Source organism: Telmatherina bonti (genome assembly GCF_933228915.1).
Source record: "Telmatherina bonti genome assembly, chromosome: 9".
In the NCBI taxonomy this organism is placed as follows: Eukaryota; Metazoa; Chordata; class Actinopteri; order Atheriniformes; family Telmatherinidae; genus Telmatherina; species Telmatherina bonti.
Window position 1 is genome coordinate 20,674,639 of NC_136627.1, and position 27,543 is coordinate 20,702,181.

Genomic DNA, 27,543 nt, shown 5'->3' on the forward strand with positions numbered 1-27,543 from the left:
CTGAATCTGTAATTTAAAAACCAGATTATCTCCATTTTTTTTTTTCCAATGCCTTACCTCTTATGTGCTGTGTTAAGTCCACAACCTGACATGTTAAAAAAAAAACTCACTCAGAATAAGCAATCTATTAAGGTAAGCACATCCCGAACCTACTGTAACACTGAATTTGTTCACTCACTTAAAATGAAAGACTACGAAATCTAAACCCACAATGGTCCTGCAGGCTGAGCGGCAATGGTGCTCAAGGATAAAGAGCTGACAGTGACTTCAATAAGCTTCTCTATGGTTGCATATAAAACTGCTCCCATAAAAGCCCAAAGTGGGAATATATCAAGGCTCTATTTGAGTTTTCATGGATTATTCACCCCTGCTCTGATCTGCAAATGGAGGCATTGAAACAAAATGAATTCACATATATTAAGTTCCTGTAATTATGAATAAGAAAAGACTTTGAAATATAACATAGAGGGGGAAAAATGTCAAAAAGAAGATCTGTTGTAGGAAAAACGCAAATGAATACAAAAACAAAGACTTTATCATTTTAAGTAAGGGAAGAAAGGAAGACTTAGTTTTATGGTGGGCTTAATAATTCAAGCAGGAGGATGCATTAACTCTAATATTCTGCAGTGACGGGTGCTGGCTTAGCTACATGTTTACCCTCTCACACAGTCAGTCTTTGCATATGATCTACTGGGCTTATGCAAATGCAGTGTCAGCAAAAGCATTAACACCGTAACTGTAAATCAAAATGGACACCAGGGACCCTCAGATGAACACGTGCTTAAAACAGCACACGTTATTTATTTTTCTTTCATCTGTACACACATGCTCATTCATGCATACATTTCAAGCTCAAAGAGCCACCCACAGGTACATTACCTCATATAAGCAGCACACACTTATATGCATACACATGCCGACAACCCCAAACGTATTCATGAAAAATGTATTATGAGTCTTGGTAATGCAGACAGGAGTTTCTGAGTTTTGATTATTCCCTTCTGCGGGCTTAATGCCTATTTGCATCCATCACATACACACACATACACCTCTTCTCCTTCTGTACTCATTGCCTCAACTTATTTATGGCCCTATAAAGGACTCACCCTTCTATATCATGCGATGGGTGTGTGTGTGTGTGAAAGAGGGTATGCACTGAGGTCTTCGTCATGTATCTGTGTGAGCTTTCATTGTGATTATTTGAGACTCGGTCATTAATGTAGCTTCCTGCTGACAGAGACGAGATAGAGAGAACATAATGGACATAAAGATGATACAGTGTGATGGGAGAAGAAGGATAAAGCACAAACAAACAATGACAGAGAGACAGAACGAGAGGAGGATGACAAACAGCAAAGGAAGAAGACTCATTACCACAGATACCGCACATGAGCATGCAGGAGGTTTGTATGTACACATGCATACAGCACAAAGTGAGGTAGACTTAAATAAACCTATTAAAAGAAGATGATGTAATGCTGGCCTGTTAGCAGAGCTGTTTCAACAATTAGCAGCCATTTCAAATGACTACTGTGAGAACATTAGCTTTAAACACATCGAATTATCAGCCGAGAAAACAAAACAAGCAGCCAGTTTCTCACTTCACGTAGAGTTCCTCTTGGTAAAACACAACCCACTCTCATTCTCAGGGTGTCAAATACCACTGTTTTGTCAAAGAAGCAGTATTTAGTGTCGATACTGCAACATACCAGCTGTGGCAACCTGTGACACCGGGAGCAACGCTGGATTATTCATGAGCTGCAAGAGAATTGTTTGTCTACTTTTGCCTCGGAGACCGTGCTTCCAGTTCCTCACGTTACACCAGTGTCCTTCATCTACCATTCTGTTTCCTTTGATTTAGTCACCAAAACTACATTTGCACCTCTATCTATCTATCTATCTATCTATCTATCTATCTATCTATTACAATATTAAATCATGAATAATTGCATACGTGTCCTGAGTTAATTCGCCATTCATCACATATCAATTGCAGTTTGTTTAATATATTATCCTCGGTGGTTGCAAGTAGGATGCTTTGAGTTTTCCTGCAGGATTGCAGGAATGCCAACGGGTTAATGTTCCATAACAGGATATTTATTATGTTTTTAATAGTTTTGTAAGCAGATTTGTACCTGCAGTTATAGAATCATCATTTTGTTTACTTGCTAAATCTACTCACTTTAAAATGAATGACTTTATACATGCACAGACACACATGCATCGTCCTGCTTATACCACTTCTGACAGCCTCACCTTCACTTAGAAGCAAACATGCTATAAGCAGCGGTAAACTGCCTGCAGGAAGAATCATCTTTGAGCGCTTTAAAGCTGAGCTGTCCATGTAAAAGACGTATTTTATGCCTGTTTCTGCTTCTGAACCACAATATTATTTCTGCATCACTTCCTGAAAGTCATTTGTGCATTTTTGTGATGCTAATCTTCAAAAAAGATTCATATCCTCGGATGCCTATAACAAGGACTAGTATGTACTTTGTACAAGCATGTTACTTTCTGAGATCTCTAACTCTTGAAGGAGACACTTTCATATCTCTGTATGTATGGGGCTTTGTTTTCTCATCTTTTATACACCCAAGTGAAACAGTAAGTTAGTTTCTATTTTGTTCAGAATGAAAGAGACATGGTGGCATGCCTTGCCTAGCTCGGAGACTCAGTGGAGTCCTAAGGGCCGCTCAGTGGGACCCCTTACAGCATGTCTTCAGTGCATAGCTGTGCCAGGTCCTTTCTCCTAATGAGGCATACCTCCTTCAACCCTCCAACTGTTATCTTATTGTCCTTTTATCTTCTGCTCTCTCTTCACCTTTTGTTTTGCCCCTTCCGCTTTTCATCATCCCTTGTCCTCCCTCGCTGTTTTTCCTTTTATTTCCCTGCAGTCTCTTCCTCCATTCTTTCCTCTTTGTCTTCACCCCTCTTCTCTTTCATCCATCCTCAACTAACCTGTGACTTCACCAACACTTCTCGCACCCCCTGAATCTCGCGCCTCACTGAAGACTCTTCTCATATTTCTCCCTCTCTGCCATCGCATTATGCCAACCTTTAGATGAATAACTAAACAAAAATGCACCTTTTTAACATCGTTAGTCACATTAGATAAGGCTGTAGTCAAATGTTAACAAAAAGAAAAGAAAAACAAAATTTTGACACTGTAAAAAAAAATTACATTTGTATCCTGAATGTCCTTTTTGGACAAAATGAGGGGAGATGTGAAGTTAAACAGCTTCGAAGTTACATCAAGTATGAGGAGGAAGAATTTTCACTTCACAGGAACTTTATAAATGAATATCAATGTTATAAATATTCACATTTACATTATGTCCACATTTAAAAGATTAAAAAAAAAACAAAACCTGCTGAACTATCTAAATGCCTCAATGAATTAAGAATTGTATTTAATGTCTTTGTAACTGCAGAGTGTGAGATGAGTTGTAATAAAGAACATCTTTAATGAGAAAACTAAGGCATCAAACTACATTTTGAACACACTAACTTTGAACATATAAAGAAAAATCAATCTCTGAAGTATAACAGTGGGTTTTTACAAATCAACAAGGTCATGATTCAACTTTAGAACTGTTAGGTATAAAAGATTTTATGACTGGAAAATCTAGATAATTAAACATGAATCAATAGAAAAAAAAGTAGCTGCTTTATTTAAGTTTGAACACACTAACATGTGACAGCGTGTGGCTTAAAAAAAGGAAAATGTTGAAATCTGAACATGTAGAGTCTGTTTATGTGCTGATGTAACAATGAATAGTGAGACCATCCCTTTCATTAATATATTTATTTAGTGAACATATTTCTGTTTGTACAATTTTAGTATTTAAGTCCACTATTCTAAGCCAGGTAAACAGGCATTGTGTTGAAAACTTTTTTTATTATGATACAGAAAATTTAGAAATTCTAATAATGTATTTAGCAAGTGAAGCATCCTTCTTTATGTTGAACACATTCACATGTAAATGGTAATTTTCTATTCAGGCTTGTGTTGCTTCAAGCCCCTTATATCTTGGGGGATAGGCTGAACAGTGAATCTGGGCATTGCAACATCTTTTTGTTTATGGTTTCTATCTTATTCATCTTTGTCTAAATCATAGCTCTTATTTTAGCTTTTAAGATACGATATTTAATCTGCAAAAAATTCAAGAGAAATAGGTGAGTACATTTTCTTAAATAGTTTTTTTTTTTTTTTTTTCCCCAAAAATCTTTTTACAAAATATTTTGGACGACAACACACTTTTATATGGACAAAAACACAACTGTCACATTTGACAAAATTAAAGGTCAATGACAGAAAATTTTTATAATTAAAAACGGTGTCTCAAATAACTATCAAACTAAGTGTAAAGTTTTTATTTTTATAAAATAAGTCCTTTATGTCTAATGTTTTGCATCGGCAAAGCCTTAAACGGCATGAAAAGGTACCTGTGGTGGAGTAAGTGCTACACCTGACGCTACTGGACTCACTAAGAGATTATGTCTGGAAGAATCTTGGCTACTGGCAAATATCATCCATTTACAGCTGTGTTTGACCTTTAAATGATTTTTTATGCATATCTTAACCTCCAGATGTCAATAAGTCTGACAAACTCTACCTTTAAAAAAGAAGATTTTCCACGCTCCTGGATATTCATTGCTAATGTGTTCCAAATTATGCTTACCAAGTACTGTAAAAAAACAAATCTGCTACTCTTTCTGTATATATGTGGAAGCGTCTGTCTGTGTATGAGATTGTTTAAAAGAAACCAAATATGAAGAAATCACAGAAAGATAGAAAAATGGAAAGTTCTCACAAAGACTTATGATCAAGCAGCAGAGTGACACAGGATGAGATAGAAAGGTGTAATGTTTCAAGTCTTCACTAACAGGAAAATAACGATATTCAACTTGTCAGTGCAACAGAACATCAATCAATAACTCTGTTGTAACGTTTCATGTGACCTGCAAATGACACGGGCCTCATAAAAGATTCACAATCCCCTGTTTGATGGAAAACAAAATGCAATAATGCAGACACATTGAAAGAAAAGTGGGGGAAAGAAAAAAAAAAAAAAGCATGTGATTTAAAAGGCTGTTTCTGTAATTATGTCATGGCACTTTAAAACTTGAAATCCTCCCTAACAAGCATTTTTATTCATTCACTTAGGAAGTAAAAGTGTGTTTTCAGACTAAAGTGCAAACTGTTAAGAGGAACTGTTCAAGGTTGGAATCAGAAGCTGTGATGAGCAAGTTTTAAGGAAATTAAATAAAATGGATTTTCAACTGAATTAAAAAAAAAAAAAGTAACTTTAGAGAATTTATTAATAAAAAATATTAGCAAGAACAGATTTGCAAAGAGGGTAAAAATGTTTTTCTTTTTCCAATACGTTTTTTTTTTTTTTTTTTTTTTTTTTTTTGTTTTTGTTTATTACCATAGCAGGGGCTAAATAGCAAAAAAAAAAAAAAAAAGAAAAAAAAAGAAATAAAACTGGGTCAGCTGGGAAATATGGATCTTTAATGAAAGCCATATGTTGATATATCTATGTAGTTTTTCTTTTCTGAATTGCATCGGTACAGTTATGCTATTTTTTCTCCATTACCTTGCTGTGTTGGATCCAGCCGGTTATTTAGAATGCAAGTTAATCATAAACAATCTAAAGGCATGTATTTTGTTTTGTTTTATTTCCACTAACATGCATGCTTAGATGGTTACTTTGTTGACAAGCAGATTTAATAACCGATTTTCTCAGTAGTTTCTATTATGCTGTTGTTGTTGTTGCTCATGTTCTTCTCAGTCTGTCTTCTCATAGGTGCTCATGATGATTCTTTACTTTGTTTTCTTACAGAAGTTGTAAAAGCTTTTATGTTGAGTTTATTTTTTTTACAGGTATGCTGTGGTTTTTGTGCAATTATTCTACTTTTCTAGATATTTGCCCTTTTTAACATCTTTTAACCTCTTCTGGCCTTTTGTCCTGTCATCCCCCGTTCCATTTTAAACCTGCCAGGTCTAGCTTAAACATTTAACTTGTCAATAAATAAAATAAAGAGAAATGCTTATTAACATTCTCCTCATACTTTTATTTCCACTATATCCAAGATGTCACTTTGTATCAATTTTGTTTGCAAAATAGTAGGAGAATTTTATCTTGTGGTTTTGCTCCCCCCTGACTGTCAAACAAATACCAATAGCAAGTAGCGGCATCTCCTTAACCACTCGTTATTACATTTATGTTGCCACTGGATTAATTTGTTACTAAGTCTCTGGATCCTGTCCCCAATCCTCATCGCTCGTTCCACCCCAGTTGATAAATGATAACAGGATAAGACCTAAACCAGGGACTTAATCCGTGCCAGTTTCACAAAACCATAAAGACAAAAAAGGGAAAAAAAAACGAGGAGACGAGTAAGAAAGACGAATAAAAAGACAATTTCAACTGAATAATAATTAATATGACACTTACTGTGTATGTGATATGTTTTATTTGTAAAAATATTACCCCAAGTTTAGTTACATGAGGGACAAGGAAAAAAACAGCCCAATACTTTTAATCTCATCACGGCTTACTGCTGTAGTAAATTGGACTGCGATGTATTCAAGAAACTGGGTTGAGTTTTACTGATTGGAATTGGTTTGACTCATCTTATTTATTACAAATTTCTTAGGCTGTAGCAGGCTACTGAGCTTGACATGCGCTCTAAAGCTGTACTGTATTTTTATGCAGCAAACACATTCCCTGTCCATTCTATTCCTCTCTTCATTTATTTCTCATTTTTTATCCATTCAACCCTGATCAGCATTAAAGGTTGGTTGAGACTCAGCCACTCCTGTATGGTACAGAAAGAGAAGAAATACTGGTCAAACCAAAGGCTTATACTGAGACATTTCCACACCACAGGAAATGACTAGTTTAGCATTTCTAATAACCACCATGTGCACGTTTTAGAATGTGGGATAAATCTTCAGAAAAAAGGTGGAAGCTGTTTTCTTCGTCACAACAAGATGAACTTTGTAGGTAACCACAGGGCATTTTAAATGTCAACATCGCCATTCTCATTTCAGTGTTACGTACCCCTCATTTCACATCCTCATCAGAGCACTGGGGACAGATTTGAGAGTTTTCATGCATGATTTCAGATCTAAACAGGCAGCTGGCAATTCGTCTCTAAATGGGGCTGCTCAGATTCTAGAAATACTAGGAAACTGTTTATGCAGTGAATGTAAGGCATCTGTAAGCAAATGCAGTCCAGTTAACTGTTTTCCAAATCAGATTGCCTTTTGAAACCTTTGCAAATAAAAACTGAAGGCATTTGGGCACTCAGACACACTAAGCACTCCACAGATGAGAGAAAATATACAAGTTAAATGTCTGATAAATGATACTCAGCTCATATTTCATTGTGAGTCATCCCATAACACAGAATCCATCAGTAGTAATGCATACATTTTGACAAGCAGAAAATTGTTCTTGAAATATGCAGTTCAGAATCTTCTGCTACACAGTTATTTGCTACAGAGGAGAAAATTGCTCTTTACACATCTACCTCTGCAGAACACTATCTGAATAATGTGCTTAGGTGCTCTTTTGGACCATATTTCATTTATGTTATAGACTATTAGGGCTGCTCGATTATGGCAAAAATTATAATCACGATTATTTTGACTGAAACTGAGATCTCGATTATTTACCACGATTATCCTTTTATATTTAACAACATGATTTTTTTTTTTTTTCAACATTAAACTTCAACATTAGACTTTTAAATAAATGTCTTTACGATTTCCACGTATTTTAGAAAACAAACAAATAACATGAAACTTTGTCTTGACAAAGTGCAAATACTGATGTAAACTGAATAGAAAAATATAAGTAAGGATTAAACAACGCTGCGCGTCGTGGTGTTCTCAACTCCGTGTCAAGCATTATTACCGTCTAACACACGGTTACGAGTTGTTTAATCCGCTTATACCATGGTCCAACACAGTAAATATTTTATAACAAATTTGTATTTCTTTTCTACAACATTTGCTGAAGTATAGGAACTATTTCATGTCTGCATCAATGTACATTTTATGTCAGGCTACAGCGCGTTTGTCTCATTCAACTGTTAAAACACAGCTGATCCGAACCAGCTGATTACCGCGTTGCTATGGTAACGCCTCGTAACAGAGGGATATTAGTGATTTAACTCGCCATTGTCACTGACAATGGTATAAACTAGGTTGTAGTGAACTTCCACAACCTACTGCAGTTATTCTACATTGACTTGCAGACGGAGCCGACTGAGACTGGCCGCCTGGGAGTGCTTTAGGACGGGAGGAGACTCTCGCTGCTCGTTCGTTACAGTAACTGCAGAACCATATGCGCCGTTAAGTCAGTTGCCAAAACACCAGAAAAGTCTCTAATAACTCCAGTAAAAGTTGGTAGATTTGTCGCTTTTAACAATAAAAGTCGCCAGATTTAGCGAGAAACTCGCCAAGTTGGCAACAGTGGCAGAATGAAACCAAAGCGGCTGTGGGAGGAGTTTACAGCACAGCGCTGCAATGCCAGTGATGCTCCATTAGCAACTAAAGAAAGCAGGAGAGGAAACTGCAAAGAGAAAAATAATCGCACCCTTTTATTTTTGTGATCGTTGAAAACCCAAATCGTAATTGAGATAAAAATCCGATTAATCGCCCAGTCCTATAGACTATGTTTTATAAGATAACAATATCTAAAAGATATATACTTGTTTAATCACATTTTAAACAAAACTGTGCCACCCTGCAGACCAGTAAGTGCAATTTTCTTTTTTTGTCACCCTTAGCGACAGCCTGTTGCAGAACATGAATATGTTTGGTTCTTTTGTTGGTTGATTTCATTAACTGTTAGCAAAACATTGATAGCTTGGATACTGAGGCATCTTAGCCTCTCACAGCTTCTGTCACATAAAGAAGTCAAAGCTCAGCATGAACAGGAAGATCTATAAGAATAACAAGACCGACTGAAATTCAGCATGTGTAAGCATATGATCAGATCATTAATAACATATTTGTTTACTTATTTCATTAAGGGTTGCTGGATGCAATCCATCTGCCAGTTTCCACCTCTTATCCCTATTAATCATCCACATCCCCTCTTCTTCACTTCCCACATTCTCTCAGGTTTCTCTTTTGCTTTGCCCCTCCCTGTGCAGCCCCTTGGTCTCCTCCTCTAACCTGCTGCCTCTTTCCTTTCATCCTCACGATCCCTTTTCTTCTTTTCTCTCACTATGCCCATCCTCCCCTCAGTCTCTCTCGCTAACGGTGTGTCATGCATCTTTTTAATTACTGGTCTTTATGCCCTAGAGGAGCTCAAGGCTGGATGGGATCTGGAGAGTGGAAGAGATTGTTGATGAATCGTGAAGAGTGGAGAGTCTCGGGGTGAGGGCAGTTGTTGTGGGATAATTAAGCATCGATTTGGGACATTGATGAATACGGCAACAAGACACCAAACAAGGGGATTATGGGTCAAGCAGCAAACGGCTTTCTGCTAAGAAACGTAGATATCCAGCAGGCAGTGGAACGAGAGCAGACAAAGGAAGATATGGGCGATATAGGCAGGATAAGACTGCCAGATGAGGGCTAGCAAGAGGAAGAAGATTCAAGACAAAGAGAGACACAATGTTAGAAATTAGAAAATAATCGAGAGGGACAGAAAAAGTTGAGTGGCAGGGGAGAGCAAAAACAGAACAAACAAAAACAAAAAAAAAAAGAAAATTAATAAAGTCACAAAACCTCAAAGACAATAAAAATTGCCAGAAAGGGAAGTGGGTTTGTAAAAATAATATATAAAAGAGGGGGTGAAGTAAATCTAGAAAATGCTTACATAGAAGAAGCAGAAACAGAAAAACACTCAAGATATGAAAGAGAAAAAGAGAGATGACTATATAAACCTCGTCTTCAATGTCTTTGAACTCAACTCCTCTGATCTGACTCATTAGTTCTGCATTTAATTGGCACAAATACAGCAGGTGCCAGCAAACCAAGAGGGGATGTGCACTTGTGCATCTTTGTGCATGTGTGTGTGTACGTGTACGTGTGTGCATGTCTGCAGTCATTTGTCCTTAGGCTCTTAAGCTGATTAGAACGTATCCAGTGAATCATTCAATTAAATGACAATGACCTACAGCAAACTGACTACTCATTGTCGCCAGTGGGTGTGGAGAAGTCCGTACAAGCATGCCTAATTATATGTGTACTGTGATGAGCAGATATGTCATTGTAGTTATAGAGTTTATGAATATTAACCTGATTTGACAACAATTGCACACCAAATGTAGTTACATTTTCTTTTTTCAAAAATATGTTTGTTTTTTTTTAGATTTACTGACTAGCCGTTAATACATTTTTTTAAGAACATGACAATGATTTAAAGCTGATTATGTTTATTCTGAAATATATATTTCCAAAAGACAAAAATGTTTCTGCCTAATGATTGAGTCCTAATAATAAGAGATGAGTCCTTTTGCTTGTTTTTAGTGGGAAGCCCATTCATGTCTGTTCTTATCACACAATGTGTGCACACAAAGTGTCAGAAAGCATTGATAAAACCCAGTGGAGGCCTGCAGAACTCCACATTTTATATGACTGTCATCTTAAACCAAAACAAGCCATACACAAGGCAGAAAAACGAGGGGGAGACAAGGAGAAAGTAAGTCTATGTGAGTGTGTTAGCTTGTGGGATTATGTGTTCTTGTGTGGTAAAATAAAGAAAAAAAAATATAATAAAAGATTTACTTTCACCTTTTTCCTCCTTTGCTTAGCAATGGAAATGTGAGGCAAATGCAACTCTTTAAATCAACCTGGACATTCACACTGAGGCACATATGAAAATATAAGCACATACTCAAAAAAAAAAAAAAAAAAAGAAATAAAAAAAATAACCCACATGGAGTAAACGAGATAGTCAGCCATGCGTGATCCAGACAGAGAAGGTGTTGTGAATTTAGAAAGGAGTTGCAAGTGGTGGTTTAAAAGCAGAATATAAAGTGATAGATATTTTTTCATGTGTGTGAGCATGATGGTGCTTAGCATTCTATATAAAAAATGATGTTCTATGAATGCGATTTTAAGCCAAATGCTCCCTCCTGAACAGTGGTGTGAATGGTCACCTAATGCACAACTGGTGTCTGATGCAATGCATAGAAAGAGACTCTGTTGTAGGAACATTGACAATGCTTTGGCATTGTATTATTTTAAATGTGCTGTGTGCTTTGCAGAGATTTTTTTTGAGAAATGGAGCCTCACCAGAGAGACTTCCTCTCTGTGTGTGTCGTGATCCTAGTTTTTTTTTTTTTTTTTTTCTCCAGTGTGTTGGCAGCCAGATGTCATGTTTGAGCATCTGAGTCCTTGGTATGTAATCTGGAGTAGGAAAAGCTCGAGTTTTTCCACAATGAATATGTCACATGCTTCATGGAAAACACACACACACACAAAGACATACACAAAAAAAAACAACACAGTCAATTTGGTCTCAGATTTGCAGATATTGAGAGGAATTTGAATAGTTTTAGCTTTAGTTTTGGTTTCATTTATTTTGCATTGACAACTTACTGCTCTAACTTTGTTTTACAAAGCCCCCCCCCCATCCTGATTCTATTTAAAGTTCATTTGTCTTATTTCGAGGAATGTATACCTACACTTATGACATATAATAAGTGGACATTTGATAACAATCTAAAGATTAAATGTATGTCCTGATTTTCTGTTTTATTTTATATCCAGTGGATGTTCAATGGTACATTTTGTTACTTCCTGTTCTCTACAAGCTGGCTCTATTTGCCTATTTACTCCATCTGATCCTTGTATAGTTTGTTCTGCTCAGTGTACATTTATTACCCCTTGGTTTCTTTTTTTCACTTTTCCAGTTTGAAGAGCACTTTCTTTTCATGAGCACACTTTTAGTGTTTATTAAGAATGAACAGATGTAGCATGAGTCAGTTTTAATTAAATGCTGCTTGAAGAAAAAAAAAAGAAAAATCAATAAAATGTTCTATCTATCTATCTATCTATCTATCTATCTATCTATCTATCTATCTATCTATCTATCTATCTATCTATCTATCTATCTATCTATCTATCTATCTATCTATCTATCTAAAAAAACTAGCTATCTGTTAATCTATCTATTCATACATATAAGCATCCATACTCAAATGACTTCTTGCTGCATGTCTGTTTTTTTCATATTTCCTGTCAGCTGTGGGGCTCAGCTTCATGTTACATCACCTCAGCTATCCTCCCCCATCTTTTCTCCTCGTGGCATTGCGCCTGACCCCTTTTAATGGATATTGACCAAAGAAAGCTAAAAGAGAAGAATAGTATACATATACATACAGACACTCAGAGCTTTTTTTTTTCTCCAAACAAAACTGCTGCAATGTCAGTTCCATGGTGTGAGTCTCATGAACAAGCGATGGGCAAGTATGCTTTTTCTTTCCAACTCTGAACATTAATTTTTACATACCTACTTATTCCAGCAATAATAGGACAAAATGATAAAATGTAATGCTTTTGATATGAATGAAATTGATTTCAAGACTGGAATCAACTTGCTTTTTTTTTGTAACATTCTGCCATCACTGCATGTTATCTCTAACATAGAGAAATGATCTGGGAGGATGGGACTTGCATAGCGTTGTCTCAAGGCCAAGGAAGATGAAGTTACTGTGTGACTGGTGTGTTGTATTTTTATATCTGGATTATAATCCATTTTTACATTTTCTTACAGTTTTCTTCATTTTCCCCTCTATATGTTGTTTTACCCTTGAAACTGATATTTGTATTGAAACGTAACAATACCTGTCATGCTGAGGTCTAATCTTTCTGTTGCATAACCATTCTCCATAGAGCTCCTTGCCTTCCTCGTGGAAAATGTACAATCTTTGGCCTGTGGCTTCTCTTAAAATAACTTTTTTTTTTGTTACTCCTTGTCAAAAATTTCCAATGTGCTTTGTATGAAAAAAGAAGTAAGAATTGACTCTTCTGGAGATATTTTTTTCCAGTTATTTTTTCCCCCAAAAGCATTTCCTGGCTGTTCCACAGGAAAAGTTACCAGTTTAGAAATGCTAAGAAATATTTTAGAAATATTTCTGTAATACAGCAAACATAATGCCGATGTGTACTCTTTCAGAACCCACAAAAATGGGCTTAAATACAATCTTTTTACAATGCAGCCATCAGCATCAAATCTGCTGGAGTTTTGCTGATGGACAGTTTCCAAGTTACTGGATGATCACTACATAATGAATTGGGATGGGGCAACCTGTAGAGAATACTCTAAGTAGCTTTTTGAATGGAGAAGGTGCATAAAGTGGCCAAGTGACAAACTGGAAATACATAGCACAATGGAAATATGTTGATTTTGAAATTGTAAAGCATACAGACATAGCAAAAGAACACTGAATGTTTTAAGTCAGCTTTCAGTTAGACAAAATCAAAAGAAGATAAAACATCAGAGATGGTTCAGTAACAATAATAGAACATTTTTTGTGGCACATCCGTTCTGCTACTGTCCAATGCATTGACTACAGGGACATTCACAAAAATGTGACCCTTTTTCTTGGCTGTGTAGTAGAATATCTGGTGATTCTGGACATGTAGAGCTCAAAATAAAAATCACAGTAACAGACAAATATAGCTACAGAAAAACAGCTGAATCGTGGCCCTACAAGGCGACTAAAAGCATCCAGCATTGACCAGCCAGTTGCAGATTGACAGATGTTATGCAAGAAAACGTATGCCATGTTTGGAATGGGAAGCAGCTGCTTGTCTCTCACCTCACAACACTATCTGACCATAAGTGTATTATCTAGCTAAGAAATAACAGCTCAATCACACCTGTGTGGAGACCTGTTTTCTTCCTTACAAGAACTGACTTTTCACAATATGAAAGGAGCATTTGTTTCTTTCATCAACATGAATTGCTAATATATTTCTTTTTCTCTTTCTGAGGAAATATTTTCCCCAGACAGTTAAATATGTTGATCAAGAGAAAGGCCAAATTGGTTGTGCAGACTATTTTGCAGGGCAGGGAAACCATATCTGATGATCACAGAAGATGTTAATGCACTAGGATATTGTAATTGCACCTCGGGGGAAAAAAGAATAAACAAATTCAGTTTGGAGTACTTGTGGGTTTTAGCATGAAAATAACTTGTCAAATATGACAAACCCTTTTTTGATTCCCTAACCTCTTCTCATTACACATCTTTAGAATGCGAAAAAGTGAGTTCATATTAAAGAGGATTTTCCCTTCTTTTTAAAAGGAGATATTTAGGCCATGATATTTCTCACAAAAATAGAATTTATAAGATTCCCTGAGAGAACAAATGTTCAGAAGAGATTGTGTCTATAAATCCTGAAAGAAGTAAACTGACTTTTTTTTTTTTTCCTGTAAAACCCCTGCAAGGCTCACTTTGTATGTAACTCCTATGAAAAAGAGCAGTAAGTGGTTTCAAAACACTGCGGAGAGAGGTCCCTCTTACTGACTTCGACCCAACTGTCATGGTGTAGACCAGACCTCCCAGTGAGTAAGTGAACCAGAATGGTTGGTGTCCAAATGCCTTCATAGAACAGGTAGCATGGCATGTACCATGTGTAGATACTTTGAAGGGGTGTTTCTGTGATTAAATGCATTTTTTTTTAAACAAGGTAATGTCTGTGTAGTTAATTAATCATAAATAAAGCATTAACGTCCCACCCCTAACATATATATGAATATATATCCTTCCATTTTCTGTGGCTTATCCGGCAGCCTAAGCAGGGAAGCCCAGACTTCCCTGTCCCAGCCACATTTGCCAATTCTGCGGGGGGGGATCCCAAGGTGTTCCGAGGCCAGCCGAGAGATGCAATTCCTCCAGCGTGTCCCGGGTCTACCCTAGTGTCTCCTCCTGCAGGGACATGCCCAGAACTCCTCACCAGGGAGGCGTCCAGGAAGCATCCTGACCAGATGCCCTAACCACCTCAACTGGCTCCTCTTGATGCAGTGGAGCCCCTCCTGGATGACTGAGCTCCTCACCCTGTCTCTAAGGGAGAGCCCAGCCACCCTGTGGAGGAAATTAATCTCGGCCGCCTGTATGTCAGATCTCGTTCTTTCTGTCACAAACCAAAGCTCCTGACTATAGGTGAGTGTAGGAGCATAGATTGACTGGTATAGCTGGTAGCTTTGCCCTCTGGCTCCTTCTTCACCATGACAGAGTCCACATTACTGCAGACGCTGTGTGTGTGTGTATAGAGCCATGTTGAATGTTTTACAGCCTTCACAAAATTTTATTGGTGGGTCGATGCACACATTAATTTTTTGTGTCTGGGTGTTGCATTAATCTTAAATTGAATGTGAAGTAATGTTGATTTGTCTTGTAGGAGGGGCCTCCAGCAAAAAGCTGGAGGAGAAGCTTCAGGCGCGAGAGAGAACTTGTGTTGTGACTGATCAGCTACTGAATGATGCTTTGTCCAACTAATAGCTAGTGTATGGCTGCCTCACGGCTTTTTATTAGTGACCAAATAAAGACAAGAACCAAGTTGAAGAGCTGAGCTTCTCCATATTTCTTTTACAACCGCTACTAGCCTCACACAAACATTCTGGATAAGCATTAGTTTACCAAGCAAGTGGGAGCTAAAGTATCAAAAACAATAAACACCAACTTTTCCATTAAAATATGAAAGCAACCAAAGGAAGGCATGACTTCAGTTGTTCAAATCAATAAATGTACACATTGCAACAAACCTATCATTTTAAAAAGTAGCAGAAAGAAGCTCTATCTAGGTATAACCAAATGGTTTTTATAACCATTACCAGTGCATTGTTATTTCCAAACAACAGTAAGAAAAACTACAAAAAAAAAAGGCATACCTTGCCAGTGAGAAACTTACCAGTAGATCATTGTAAATGCACAAAGAAATCTTACGCTCATGGTCGATACCTCTCTGAAGTCCAACCTGATAAAATCATTATATAAAATCCCCCAGTGAGGAAACAGTATATCAGCAAAATAACGCCGCAAAGCAGAGAAAAGTTTGAAACTTTCTTAACTTGGATCATTTGGCTCTGGCTTGACTGTAGTCAGCGAAGCCGACAATGGATCTGTTCCACTACAGATGTCTTCATAATTTCAGTTGATTAAACTTTTATGTCTTAAGGGGGGGATCTCCACTTGTATCAACAGTAATCTGCTCTCATCCTTATAAAAGCGCCTGATGTCTACCAGATAAGTTATGCACAGATGCACACACATGTCCTCACACATGCTAGATATTAACTAAACTCCAATGCCGGTTGCTATGATGTTTCCTAAAAGTCCGAAACGTCACCATGGATAAACATAAAATAATAACAGCACACAGACAGATAAGGGATACATAGAAAGTGCAGACAGACAGACCTGTAAACCAGTGTGTCGTCCCCAGAGCTGTTGTACTGGACCTGGAACATCCTGACTCCAGATGTAGGAGCTTGACTGCTCCATCTAATGAGGGCAGAATTCCCTGTCAGGTCCACCAATGAGACCCTCCTGTCTGCCCCTCTCGTCTCGTTGTTAGGCAGTGCAACCTTGGAGGAGGTCAGGATGTCGGAGGGAGCAGGCTCAGAGGACGGGTCTCGGCTGCGGCTTGTGCTGTTTGCCAGATGAGGCACTGCAGTGACAACTAACTCCACCCTCCCAGTGGATTCACCTGCGGCATTAGAGGCAATGCAGGTGAAGTTTCCTGAATCCTTCAGGGATGTCACATTGATCTCCAGGCTTCCATTAGGGAAAACCAATGTTCTGAAACAAATGAAAATCAAGATAATGTGAAGTGATTTGAAGCCTGATAGATCTAGTCCTTTCTTTTAATTAAAGAGGGAAAGAAAAACAAGTCCATCTTTCCAAACTCATTTGTTTTATCCTTTCCGGCCACACAAAGTGACTGAGGGTTATCTGGACAGGACTGTTTCTTAACCTTCATCAAACTTCTAACGCAACATTCACATTAAATATGTAACAGTACCAATGGTATTCCTACTACAACTTTATGCTCCAAATGAAAAAAAAATAGATATCTCATCCTTAAAAAGGGAACTTTTCAAAAGGAAAGGTTGTGATTTTTTTTCTTTCTTAATCATATTTTTTTCTCGCCCTGCGATGGCCTGGCAAGGTGTCCAGGGTGTACCTTGCCTTTCGCCCTAAGACTGCTGGGATAGGCTCCAGCTTCCCAGCGACCCAGAATTGGATTAAGCGGTTAGGAAAATGAATGAATGAATGAATGAATATTTTCTCTCTATCATATTTTTCTGTCAACGTTTTGCCCTTCTGAATCCTAATACACCTAATTATGTACGGACAAAAACATTCTGTTGTAAGACATAAATGATCGTATAATTAAATATAGTTGTCCACCTAGAAATGCAATAAACTTCAATGGAGAGTGGTAAGATCACACTAATCAGAAGGCACTTTTTTTCTAGAGCAGATGGCAATACCAACAGTAGCATATGATCCGTACAGAAGAAATAAACGGAAATGTTGCCAATTTTCTTTACAGAAGCATCAAAGTATAAATATAAATGTATACCTTGGTAAAATAGCAAGAGACATACAAGATTTGAAAGAAAACAAAACAAAACAAAAAAAAAAAAAAGAGTTTACAATTCAAATAATAATAAACAAATACATAAAAATGGTCATGAATAAGCCTGTAAGTCACATGCCTTAAATTGTACTGGATCATTTCATTTCACTTTGTAGATTGCAGCTTATATTGAATGAATCAGAACTTCATTTAAACATGGATTGCGCTGCTGTGTGTTCCACATTCAATTTAGACACATTGACTCTCAAGGAAAGCAACACATTTACTTCCACTTCACATCACATAAGCCTCTACTTTTGTCACTCCAAGTGGAGCCAACTGCATACGCCTCAATAATCCATTTAGTCAAATGTGCAGAGCCATAGCTTAATGCCAATTTCTACCATCTCCTATATTAAGTCTGTCATGGCAAAGCAGTGCAAATTATCCCTGTACTAACAATAATTAAACAATATAATATAATATAATATAGCCTCCACATTCATCAACCTGTTTTCAAGTGGCATCAACTAAAATAAATTGTTATACTTTCAAATTTTATAAGTGCTTTTATAAAAGGCGATGTTGAAGGATCACCATAACTAGAATCATACACAAGCATGCCAACTGGCTGAACGAGGCGTTGTGTGAGAGTCTGACCACAATTTGCTAATCCTATTTAAGAGTTGGCCCACACAAGTCAAGTGTCTACACCCGTCTACTACAGCCAAGAGAAAAGTGGGACCATTCACAGACCCAGCAGCAGACTGATACAAACACTGTACCGGATGTGTGAGGAAGGTAGTTTAAACAATGTGGTTTTTTTCATTGGTTAGCTAACAATGCTAAAATTAAAAGGGTGCTAACAGTAGAAAAGTCATATTCCATGAAGTTTACCTTTGACATTGAAACATTCCACAGTTTATAGACAAAAAGAAAAGTTAAAAAAAAAAAAAAAAAAGACTTGAGTAATGACTCATGATGATACCTGGAGCTATTCGATATAAGTCGCCCTTCAGGGCTGATCCAATGGACTTCAGGCTCTGGATCGCCATTTGCTTTGCACTTTAAGCTGGCAGGCTGGCCTTCCATAGCAACGGTTTGAGGTGACTTCCGGGTCAGAACTGGTGGGTCACAAATAAACTCCTAAAGACCAAAACAGAGCAAAAAACAGGCAAATGTTAAGTGTTATTGTATCACGTTTTTCTTTAAAAGACTTTCATGATGGATTTCTGCATAAAACAACCAAAAATCTCAAACCTCTTCAGGTATTGTCCAGAAGTATTTGGCACTGAGGTCAGGGGGAGAGGCACATGTCTCAAGGTCATCTTCTCTTGTAAGTCTCCTCAACCACAGCAGCTCACAGTTACAGTGAAGTGGGTTACCCCCAAAACTTAACACAAGTGAGGACAGGGGGGAGCCTTTAGACTTGGCATATACTGGGATTCTCAGGAACAAAGGGTCTGGGGGAATTTTCTTCAACTTGTTGGACGTCATGTCTAGTCTGTAAGAGGAAAAGGCACACGAGAGACGGGGAGAGATGAGAAAATCATAAGTAAAAAAAAAGGCATGTAACACGAAATAAGAGGGGCTTTTATTTCTAAGTCAATAAGCAGATCATTTGCTCATGTTGCTGTCCGTACCTGGCCAGTTTGTGCAGATTTGTGAATACCCCTTGAGGAACATTTTCAATGAGGTTATGATCCATATTTAGGGTATTGACATTGGTTAAGCGCCCAATCGTGTCCCATGGCACCTGGGCAAGGTTGTTGTAACTGAGATCTAGATCTTCCAGAGTGGACAAGAAGTCATCAAAGGCGTGAGGGGATATGGAGTGCAGCTGGTTATTGGCCAGAATCAGATGGCGAAGGTTTGTCAGACCTTTGAAATGGTCATCCTGGTTGTAGAAAAGTTGAACAAGATATAAGATGATGTGAATGTCTCATCATGAAAACATTATCTCACATGTATTTATTGTATCTTCTTTTCTTTGGAACGTTTATCACCGTAGCACCATAACTTTAGCTGTGATACACTGTTGTGTAATTTAGCTGCTATTTATTGTCCTCCTTATTCCATACATCAGTCATACCTTGATCACAGTTAATCTGTTGGAATCAAGGTGGAGCGCTCTCAGTCGCCTCAGGTCACTGAAAGCCGAAGGAAGAATCTGACTGATGGTGTTTCTTGATAGCGTTAGATGTAACAAGCTGGTCATGTTGGCAAAGTCTTTTCTTCGGACAGCTGAGAGAAAATGGAGTTAGCAGAAAGGAAGAATCCATTAACAAAGCTCCAGGTACCTGGATCATAATAAACCTTTTTTGTAGTAATTCACATTTTTGCAAAAGTAAGATGCACAGTTTCATCAAACATTCATGCAAGTTCTCCCTTAATTATGTAAAGGAGACCAATTATTAGTGGTGATTTCATGAAACTTGTAAAATTAGAAAACATAGTACAAATAGTATTTTATCTACTGTGGGAGGCAATCAAATATAGCACATCTGTAAAAGTGGAAAAATGTACAGGAAACACTTTTATTAGCAGTTACTTGAAACCAATTTTATGATATTTCTTATAGTTTTCATAAAAAAAAAGATTTGTTGATGGTCATCAGGTTAGAAAAGTCACTCAAGTAATGATCAGATGATAAAACTGCAAGACCACTGCTTCCCTGTCAAGAACAAAAGGAGAAAAAAGTGAAAAAAAAGAAAGTCTAATTAATTGTGAGTGTCTTTGAAAATTTAAAAATGGTTGACATCACATCAGTGCCGAAATGTTAGTATTCTACTAAGTCATTTCTTGACAGCATAAGATTATCTTCTTGAACCCCGGCTGAACAGTCCTTATCTTTACGTTTGCATGGATTTTGTTTGGACGAGCAGTGGGGGAATCCGTGTTGCGATAAAAGGATAAAGCGGTGCCAGTTCTTCAAAATAAATTAGTTTTAATGTAAGCAAAATAACTGAAATATGGATAAGAATGTGTTAATAATGTGATTTTCTAATTCATACCAAATAAATGAATAAATACATGCATGAGTACAACAAATAACACTGAAAAAGTGGCGCCTGAGTTGAAAAGGAGCACAATTTCTAATTTGAAGTTAAAGTTATTACTGCGGAAAAGACAATGAGGAGATTTGTGACTTGAGACAGCATTTGTATTCATTGTCAGCAAACTGTTCCACCAAGTGTTCTGAGATAAGGTAAATATGCTGCCAATTATCAACAAGCCGCTGAGTTTGTTTCCATGAAAAACAATGAAAATGCCCTTTGTTACAAAGGTTATGCAAATGTATCATTTGAATTTCAGCAGTGTATCAGAATAAATGAAATACTGAGCTGACTGGCAGGTATGGTACCTGTGATGAAGTTCTCTTGAAGCCGAAGCTCCACGGTGCGTCGATCAATGGCAGCGGGAACAAAGAGCAAGCCTGTCTTGGAGCAGAGGATAGCGAGCGATGGAGAAAGGCTCTGGCACATGCAGCGTTTTGGACACGGCTGTCCCCTGCATGCCGCTGCCAGCAACAGTAAAGAGAACCACAGCCGTTCCATTATCCTCTACAGGGAACAGGGGAACTGCAAGACAGAAAGAATGGAGCAGTGAATTAAAGTGGATAAAAAGATGGTGACACTGAGGAGAAGGCAGTCAGGAAGTGATAAACCAGGGCGACTCAAAGACATTTCAATGTCCTTGTTCTGGTGAACACATTTACACACATCTGTGGGAGCTTAGTACCTGTAAAGCTCATCCTAGTTGTTTGATACGTTGCATGTACAACATTTACACCTGGAAAATGTCCAATAAATGTGATGACCCAATCAAAAGCTAAGATCCTTACCAGCAACATTTACTTTACTTAATTCATAACATTTTCTTAAAAAATGCGTCTCATGGTCTCATTGTTGTGTACACGTCGATTCATTTTGTTGTCTTGCTGATCCAAACCTGCTGTAATATTCTTCAGTGTTCTTAAAATCCTTTTTCGTTTTAACCCTCCTTATTCAGAAATGTGTTCACAAACTCCAAACTTGTTTGTATCTTTGATCTTTAATGCAACCCGGTTGTAGTAAATTTTCAGTGTTGAATAACATGCAACATGCAGGTGGATCTGGAGGTCGCAGAAGACATGGAGATTTATGGAGAGAGATTCTTGCGGTGGAGGGATTGGATCCGGCATGTGTGCAGTCTGTTTGAACTGACAGATTTAGGAAGACCAGCAACAGTATAAATCCACTTGGGCTTCAACTTTTATTTTAAACCGAGTGAGAAATAGTTTAATTTGGCCCCTTCAGAACATTGTAATGTTAGTCCACCATCTGCAGTATCCTGTCATTTATTTTGTAGTGAAAAAATGCTTTGCAAAGTATAACTGTTATTTGAATAATCTGGCAAAAACATGACTGCATTTCTTTTTATTGAAGCATTTTTTTTTTATTTACAGAAGGAAAACTTCTGAGTTAATACAATTTCTACCTAAAACATGACTATTTGCATGCATGTTAAAAAAATCTGGACTGATTTTACGGCCAAATTATGCAAAGTATTTCTCAATATACATTTATTTGAAGTTCTCATAATTTACTTTTGGAAGCTGGCTGTACTGTCGTGTGTACTAGTAGGAGAACTAGTGTTGTCCAGTCCAGTTAAGTTGGCACAGGGGACGTACTTCATGCCCAAAATCTTCACGAGATGTTTTTAAAGTATGACGAGTGTTTATGAGCTGTAATTTACAATTCTGTGCTGAGATTTCATGATGTGACATGGTGTTTCTTTTTGGATGTGTCATTAATTCCAGAGTCATCACATCCCTATGCAACAGCATTTAAATGTTATATTAAGTTGCATAAACTCTCAAAATGTACATTATTTTTAAACTATCAAGGATAGTATTACTTCAAGAAGAGTTAAAAACAAATATTTGAAGGAGTATATTGAGGCTACATGATCTAAATGATACAAATGAAACATAAAAGTCTTTCTAAAATCACTTGTACAAATTTCCATATGCTCATTAAGGTAAACCATTAATGACACCATTAACCCCAGAATATTAATGTCAGGTGATTTTCACCCACAGCAGCGACCAGCTTGACAGAAGAGTAATATGTCATGATGAGAACAACACAAATTTCACTCCCACCAGACTTTGAATGAATTTAAAACATGAATCCTGTAATAATAAACCTTAAACTTTTCTTAGATAAGAGTATAGCAACACACACTCTAGCTAAAGAGTGTATATCTTGCAATCCCAAATGTAAATAACCCATTTGTCGTACCTGGTTAAATGGAATTAACTCAATTTAACAATTGCCTGTTAGGAACATGTCACTCAGCCGCCAACTACAACTACTACTGTTTAAAAAAAAGAAAAAAGGTGAGAGAATAGTAATAATATTACTGCTCATGTCTGCAATGTTTTTTTTTCTTTTTTTTTTTTTTTTTAAATGAACATTGTATTATTAAAAAAGTAGGCAACATCAAATGTGGGCATCAAAATCATGAAAGACAGCAAGAAACATGTAACTGCTGACTCATTTGTATCTTTAGATTATGAATGTTTACATTTCAAAAAGTAGATTTCTCATTTTAATTTACCAAAATGATACAAGTGAATGAGCATCCACCTTTTAGGGTAGATTAAACGCGGAGCCGGTCTTCGTGTCTCCATCATGTTCTGGTTATCAGTGCGGGATCTTGCCGTACATCTGGGCTACGAGGTAGCCGGTGAAAACTGGTTGATGCTGTGAATATTAGTTCTGATGTGCCGTATAGGCAACAAACAGCCTGATGGTCCACACATGAATGAAAAATAAAAAAATGTAAAGGGACAAATCCTTATAACTCTGCTTACCAGAGGAGCATAAAATGTCCTGTCAGCTGTGTGCATTTCCTTTATACATCCAATTAATTCAGTCTGGCACGCAGTGAAACTTGTCTGTCAACAAGTTTCACTGATTTTAGTTTCTTATGTCGGTTCTTTTTGCCGTCATTTTAATTCGTTGTGTTGCTTCTTCAGTTCTTCTTTGGCTTCATTTTGCCATTCATCTCACTGGTTCCTTGCTACCAATTAGCACATGTTTCTACTTATCTGATCATTGTCAGGAGTACTTAAACCTACACTTTATCTCAGCAGGTGCTTTTCATGTGCGCTCTGTTTTTAAACAGTCTTGATTCCCAGGCCCACCCAGCTCTGTGCTTTCAAAGTTGTTGGAAAAACCTTTAGATTTCTGATGTCCAGTTCTGGTCCTTTGGGGGGACCACTTGCCTGCAGGTTTTCAAAGTCATGGGCTTCAACACACCTGATCCAGCAGCTGGTCCATTTTAATTGAATCAGGTGTGTATGATCAGAAAAACAACTAAACCCTGCAGGAATATCGACCTCAAGAACACCCCTGCTTTTGATGCTTGGTATACATTTTTCCAGAATTTTCCTCAGCAGCTTAGTCAGACCTTTATCAAACTGCCTGATCCTGATTAACACAACATAAGTCAATAACTTAAAGTTAAGCCTGATTTTATAACAATATGTGAAAACTATTGCTATTATTTCTTGCATGTGTGTTCTTAAAGTTTTAACTTCTATTGCTCATCAGAGGGATTTGCCTGGGTTACATGGATTTCACTGAACCGCACAGAGAAAGTTTCTCCTTCTGTATATCGTTTGAGCTCGGTTCATGCAAACTGCTGCAGAGCAGTACGGCTCTTGGTGTGTCACAGTAATTTAAAGTCTACCTTTGATGACTAAGTTGGGTAGCTTTAAATGAAACCAGTTCCACTTTGGATCACTACAGATGACTCAAAACCTGTGGTGCGATGTGTGTTTCAGTGGGCAACAGTATATTAGTCTTGCCAGTATGACTTATGGTGAATCAATAGCATTGAACTCTGATCCAGCAGGGGGGCTTCATATTACTTGTTCAACCTGCTCTTCTCTTGATATCCCTACAAGCCGTAACGGGAAACTGTTAAGGGATGACAATCCACTAAAGCCTCACAAGATAAGAAAAAGCGTTGTTGTTACAAGCCTTCTTTCAAATCTAACAGCAGAAACCTCTCTTTCTACTATTCGAATCCAAGTGTATCATCCAGTGAAGTGTGGATAACACACATTCAAATTAAAGTGAATGCAGCCTCATGAGTCTGGTAAAAATAGATGTTATGCTGTAATTTCATAGCTCATGTTTTCCAGCCTCCCACTACAGCAAAACAGAGAGAAGCAGCGCTGATCAGCAAACTTACATATGCACAGACGTGTGGCTTCTTCCCACAGCCTTCCACTTTACCTGCCTAAAATGTGTGTGTTTTCATTCGGCACATTTCTTTCCGTTTCTTATGATTATTCCCTTCACCTTACACCTTAGCCCATCTCATTTCCCTCGCACAACATGCAGTTCACTATGCTTCGCAGTCCTCCACATACCCTCTACATAAACCCCATTATGTCTATTTTAAACCCATGTGAATAAATCACACTCCACACAGCAATGTGGTGAAAGCATTTCAGCACTATTTGGGTTTTTTGGGGTAATTTATCCATTTCACATTGCAGTGTCGTCACTCCAGGGTTTCTCGTGTTCTGTCAGTCCATGCTTCTCCATTCCTATCAAATATGCTTCTTTTTGTGTCCTTTCTGCCTCCCCACTGACCTCTCAGCTCTTCTTAGATCTTTATATCAAAAGCATTTTGCAATAGAAGAGTTTTTTTTTTTTTTTTTTTTTTTTTTTGTCCTCATGACACTTTGTCTAATGGCGCTTCATCCTTCCTCCATAAACATCTATCTCCCAAAACCCTTTACTCAGCTTTCATCTTATGTGCTCTGCAAGCTGCAGCTCTCTCCATCAAATGTCACCTTGCTTCTGTTTATCATACATTTAATTCAGTGTGACTTTTTTATTTATTTTTAAAGATAGATATAGAAAAAAAACATTGCTGTTATGAACACATCCTTAACTTGGTGGACATACTCCAGAAGCTCCTAAAGAGCATACTCCTAAAGAGTATGCTGTTAAAATAGTTATTTAAAACACTTAGACACACCTCATTTAGTTCTTCCACTTTTCCAGACTGGGAGTGTTTTTTTAAGGCTATTTAATTATGAACTGGTTGGTTTTACAGTGATGCTATTCATGATCTGCCCCCCATCATTGCTTACTGCTGTGTTTTTCAGCTATGGGGAACTAATATCACGAGAAACAGATGCGAGCTGCCTTGTTAGCAGTTAAATTGGGCTATAACAGCTGCTAACAACAGTTTGGATAACATTTTAATGCTCTGTAAATTCTGTAAATGCTCACTATTGAGAGATCTCTGCCAGCTATTTTTTAACAACCTGTAATAGTGACAGTATTATATAGGCTACATCCGGAGTCACAGTAGAAGTTCATATGAACATTGCTGAATAATATGACTGAAGATACTCTCTTATTTTCAGACAGTAGTGTTACTTTATCATTTCCTAAATTGGACATCTTCTGTTACCACTATTTATTTATTTATAATCACAGCATCAGTAAAGTTTAAAACCCTGCATTCCATATTATCAGCATTTCATTTTAAGAAAAAAGGGATGTAAGAAATGTTCATATTCAACTGTTTTCTCATACTAGGCAGCATGACAAGCTTGTATTTATACCAGTTATATTATAGAGCTTTGTGACTACCAGGAAGGGATATGTGTGTGAGCTATTTTTTTTTATTTTATTTTATTAAATTAAGATCTAATCAGGATTTAATCATCAGAAGAGGGTTAGTACAAAATAAGTAAAAAAAAAAAAAAAAAATGAAGATGATTAAATATTTGGCCATTTTCAGCAAACTTGAAGTTGTTTAAGTGATTTATGAAAGAAAGGTCTTGATGGTTATTTAATGGTTATTTTTTGTCTTGTGTTTTTTGTGCATGTACATTTTACCATGAATGTGCTCAAAGGTTAGTAAATCTGTAAAGGTACAAGAGTTATTCATTCATTAAGCAATTTTCTTAACCATCCATCCATCCATCCAATTTCTTAGTCCAACTAAGAGTCGCAGGGAAGCTGAAGCCTGTCCCAGCAACCATTGGGTGTGGGGCAGGGTACACACCGCACAGTCACAGTGCGAACAGACCACAGTGCTAACCACTACGCCACCGTGTAGCACCACAATGGTTACATAAACTGAAGTAATTGTTTTCAAAAGCATTTTAATGTTTCCCTCCTCGTGAACTGTTTCCAGAAAGTTTAGCAAATTGTAATTATGTTACAGAACGAGTTATATTCACCCAACCTGATCCAGATGCTTCCATAAATGCAGTTCAACAACATTTTGTAAAGCTCAAGTGGAGCCCACTAATAGGACCTTCCTAATGGGATTTTTAACCAAAAGTTAAGCAGATTGTATTTTCTCATTTTCTCTCAGACAACTCCCGCTCCCTTGCTGGCAGAAACAAGAGCACAGTCAGCCACTGTGTTGATAGATCAGGCCAAATCATGCATTCACTCTACAAATATCACAACACCATCTTTATGAAATGCAAAGGTGTAATATGCATATCTGTCACCATATTTGGGGACTTTATTCTTTAGATTGTCATTGTGCTTAATGAAATTAGACCACGAGTTGGCAAAATGCTTATATGAGAAAGTGAGACAGAAAACAACCAAGCATCATTTTGAAGTAATTACAATGGAAAGCTCTGAATTATTTTCATTTTCTACAAATGGCTTTAAAAGCTGACAGAACAACACTGCTGATGTCTCCAGGAGTGACAAATGTGCATATATTTGGAAAGTGAGGCACAAACACACACTGACAGCCTCTTTGTATTGTTTGACAGTATGATCTCTGCTTTGCATTTGTGAATCGATCAGCTGCTCCCAGGCAGAGTATTTTTCAACTTGTTTAGACCAGATATTGTGCCAGCCTGCAGTGCCACATTGCAATGTTGAGTGATGAGAGAGCTTAGATTTGAACTGCTGTCATTCATTTCAGGA

General features: G+C 37.4%; 1 protein-coding gene across 1 annotated transcript in view; it reads right to left on the reverse strand.

Annotated features, from left to right (window-relative positions):
- Positions 1 to 21,123, reverse strand: part of LOC306760037 (leucine-rich repeat and fibronectin type III domain-containing protein 1-like protein) — a gene marked incomplete at both ends in the record, with an annotated part of 55,562 nt that extends 34,439 nt beyond the window's left edge. Inside the window, 6 exons of the mRNA XM_079245793.1 lie at positions 16,402 to 16,782; positions 18,555 to 18,712; positions 18,827 to 19,070; positions 19,210 to 19,463; positions 19,659 to 19,810; positions 20,931 to 21,123. Of these exons, the coding sequence (XP_079101919.1) occupies positions 16,402 to 16,782; positions 18,555 to 18,712; positions 18,827 to 19,070; positions 19,210 to 19,463; positions 19,659 to 19,810; positions 20,931 to 21,123 (1,382 nt within the window). The remainder of the gene's footprint in view (positions 1 to 16,401; positions 16,783 to 18,554; positions 18,713 to 18,826; positions 19,071 to 19,209; positions 19,464 to 19,658; positions 19,811 to 20,930) is intronic.
- Positions 21,124 to 27,543: the final 6,420 nt, after the last annotated feature.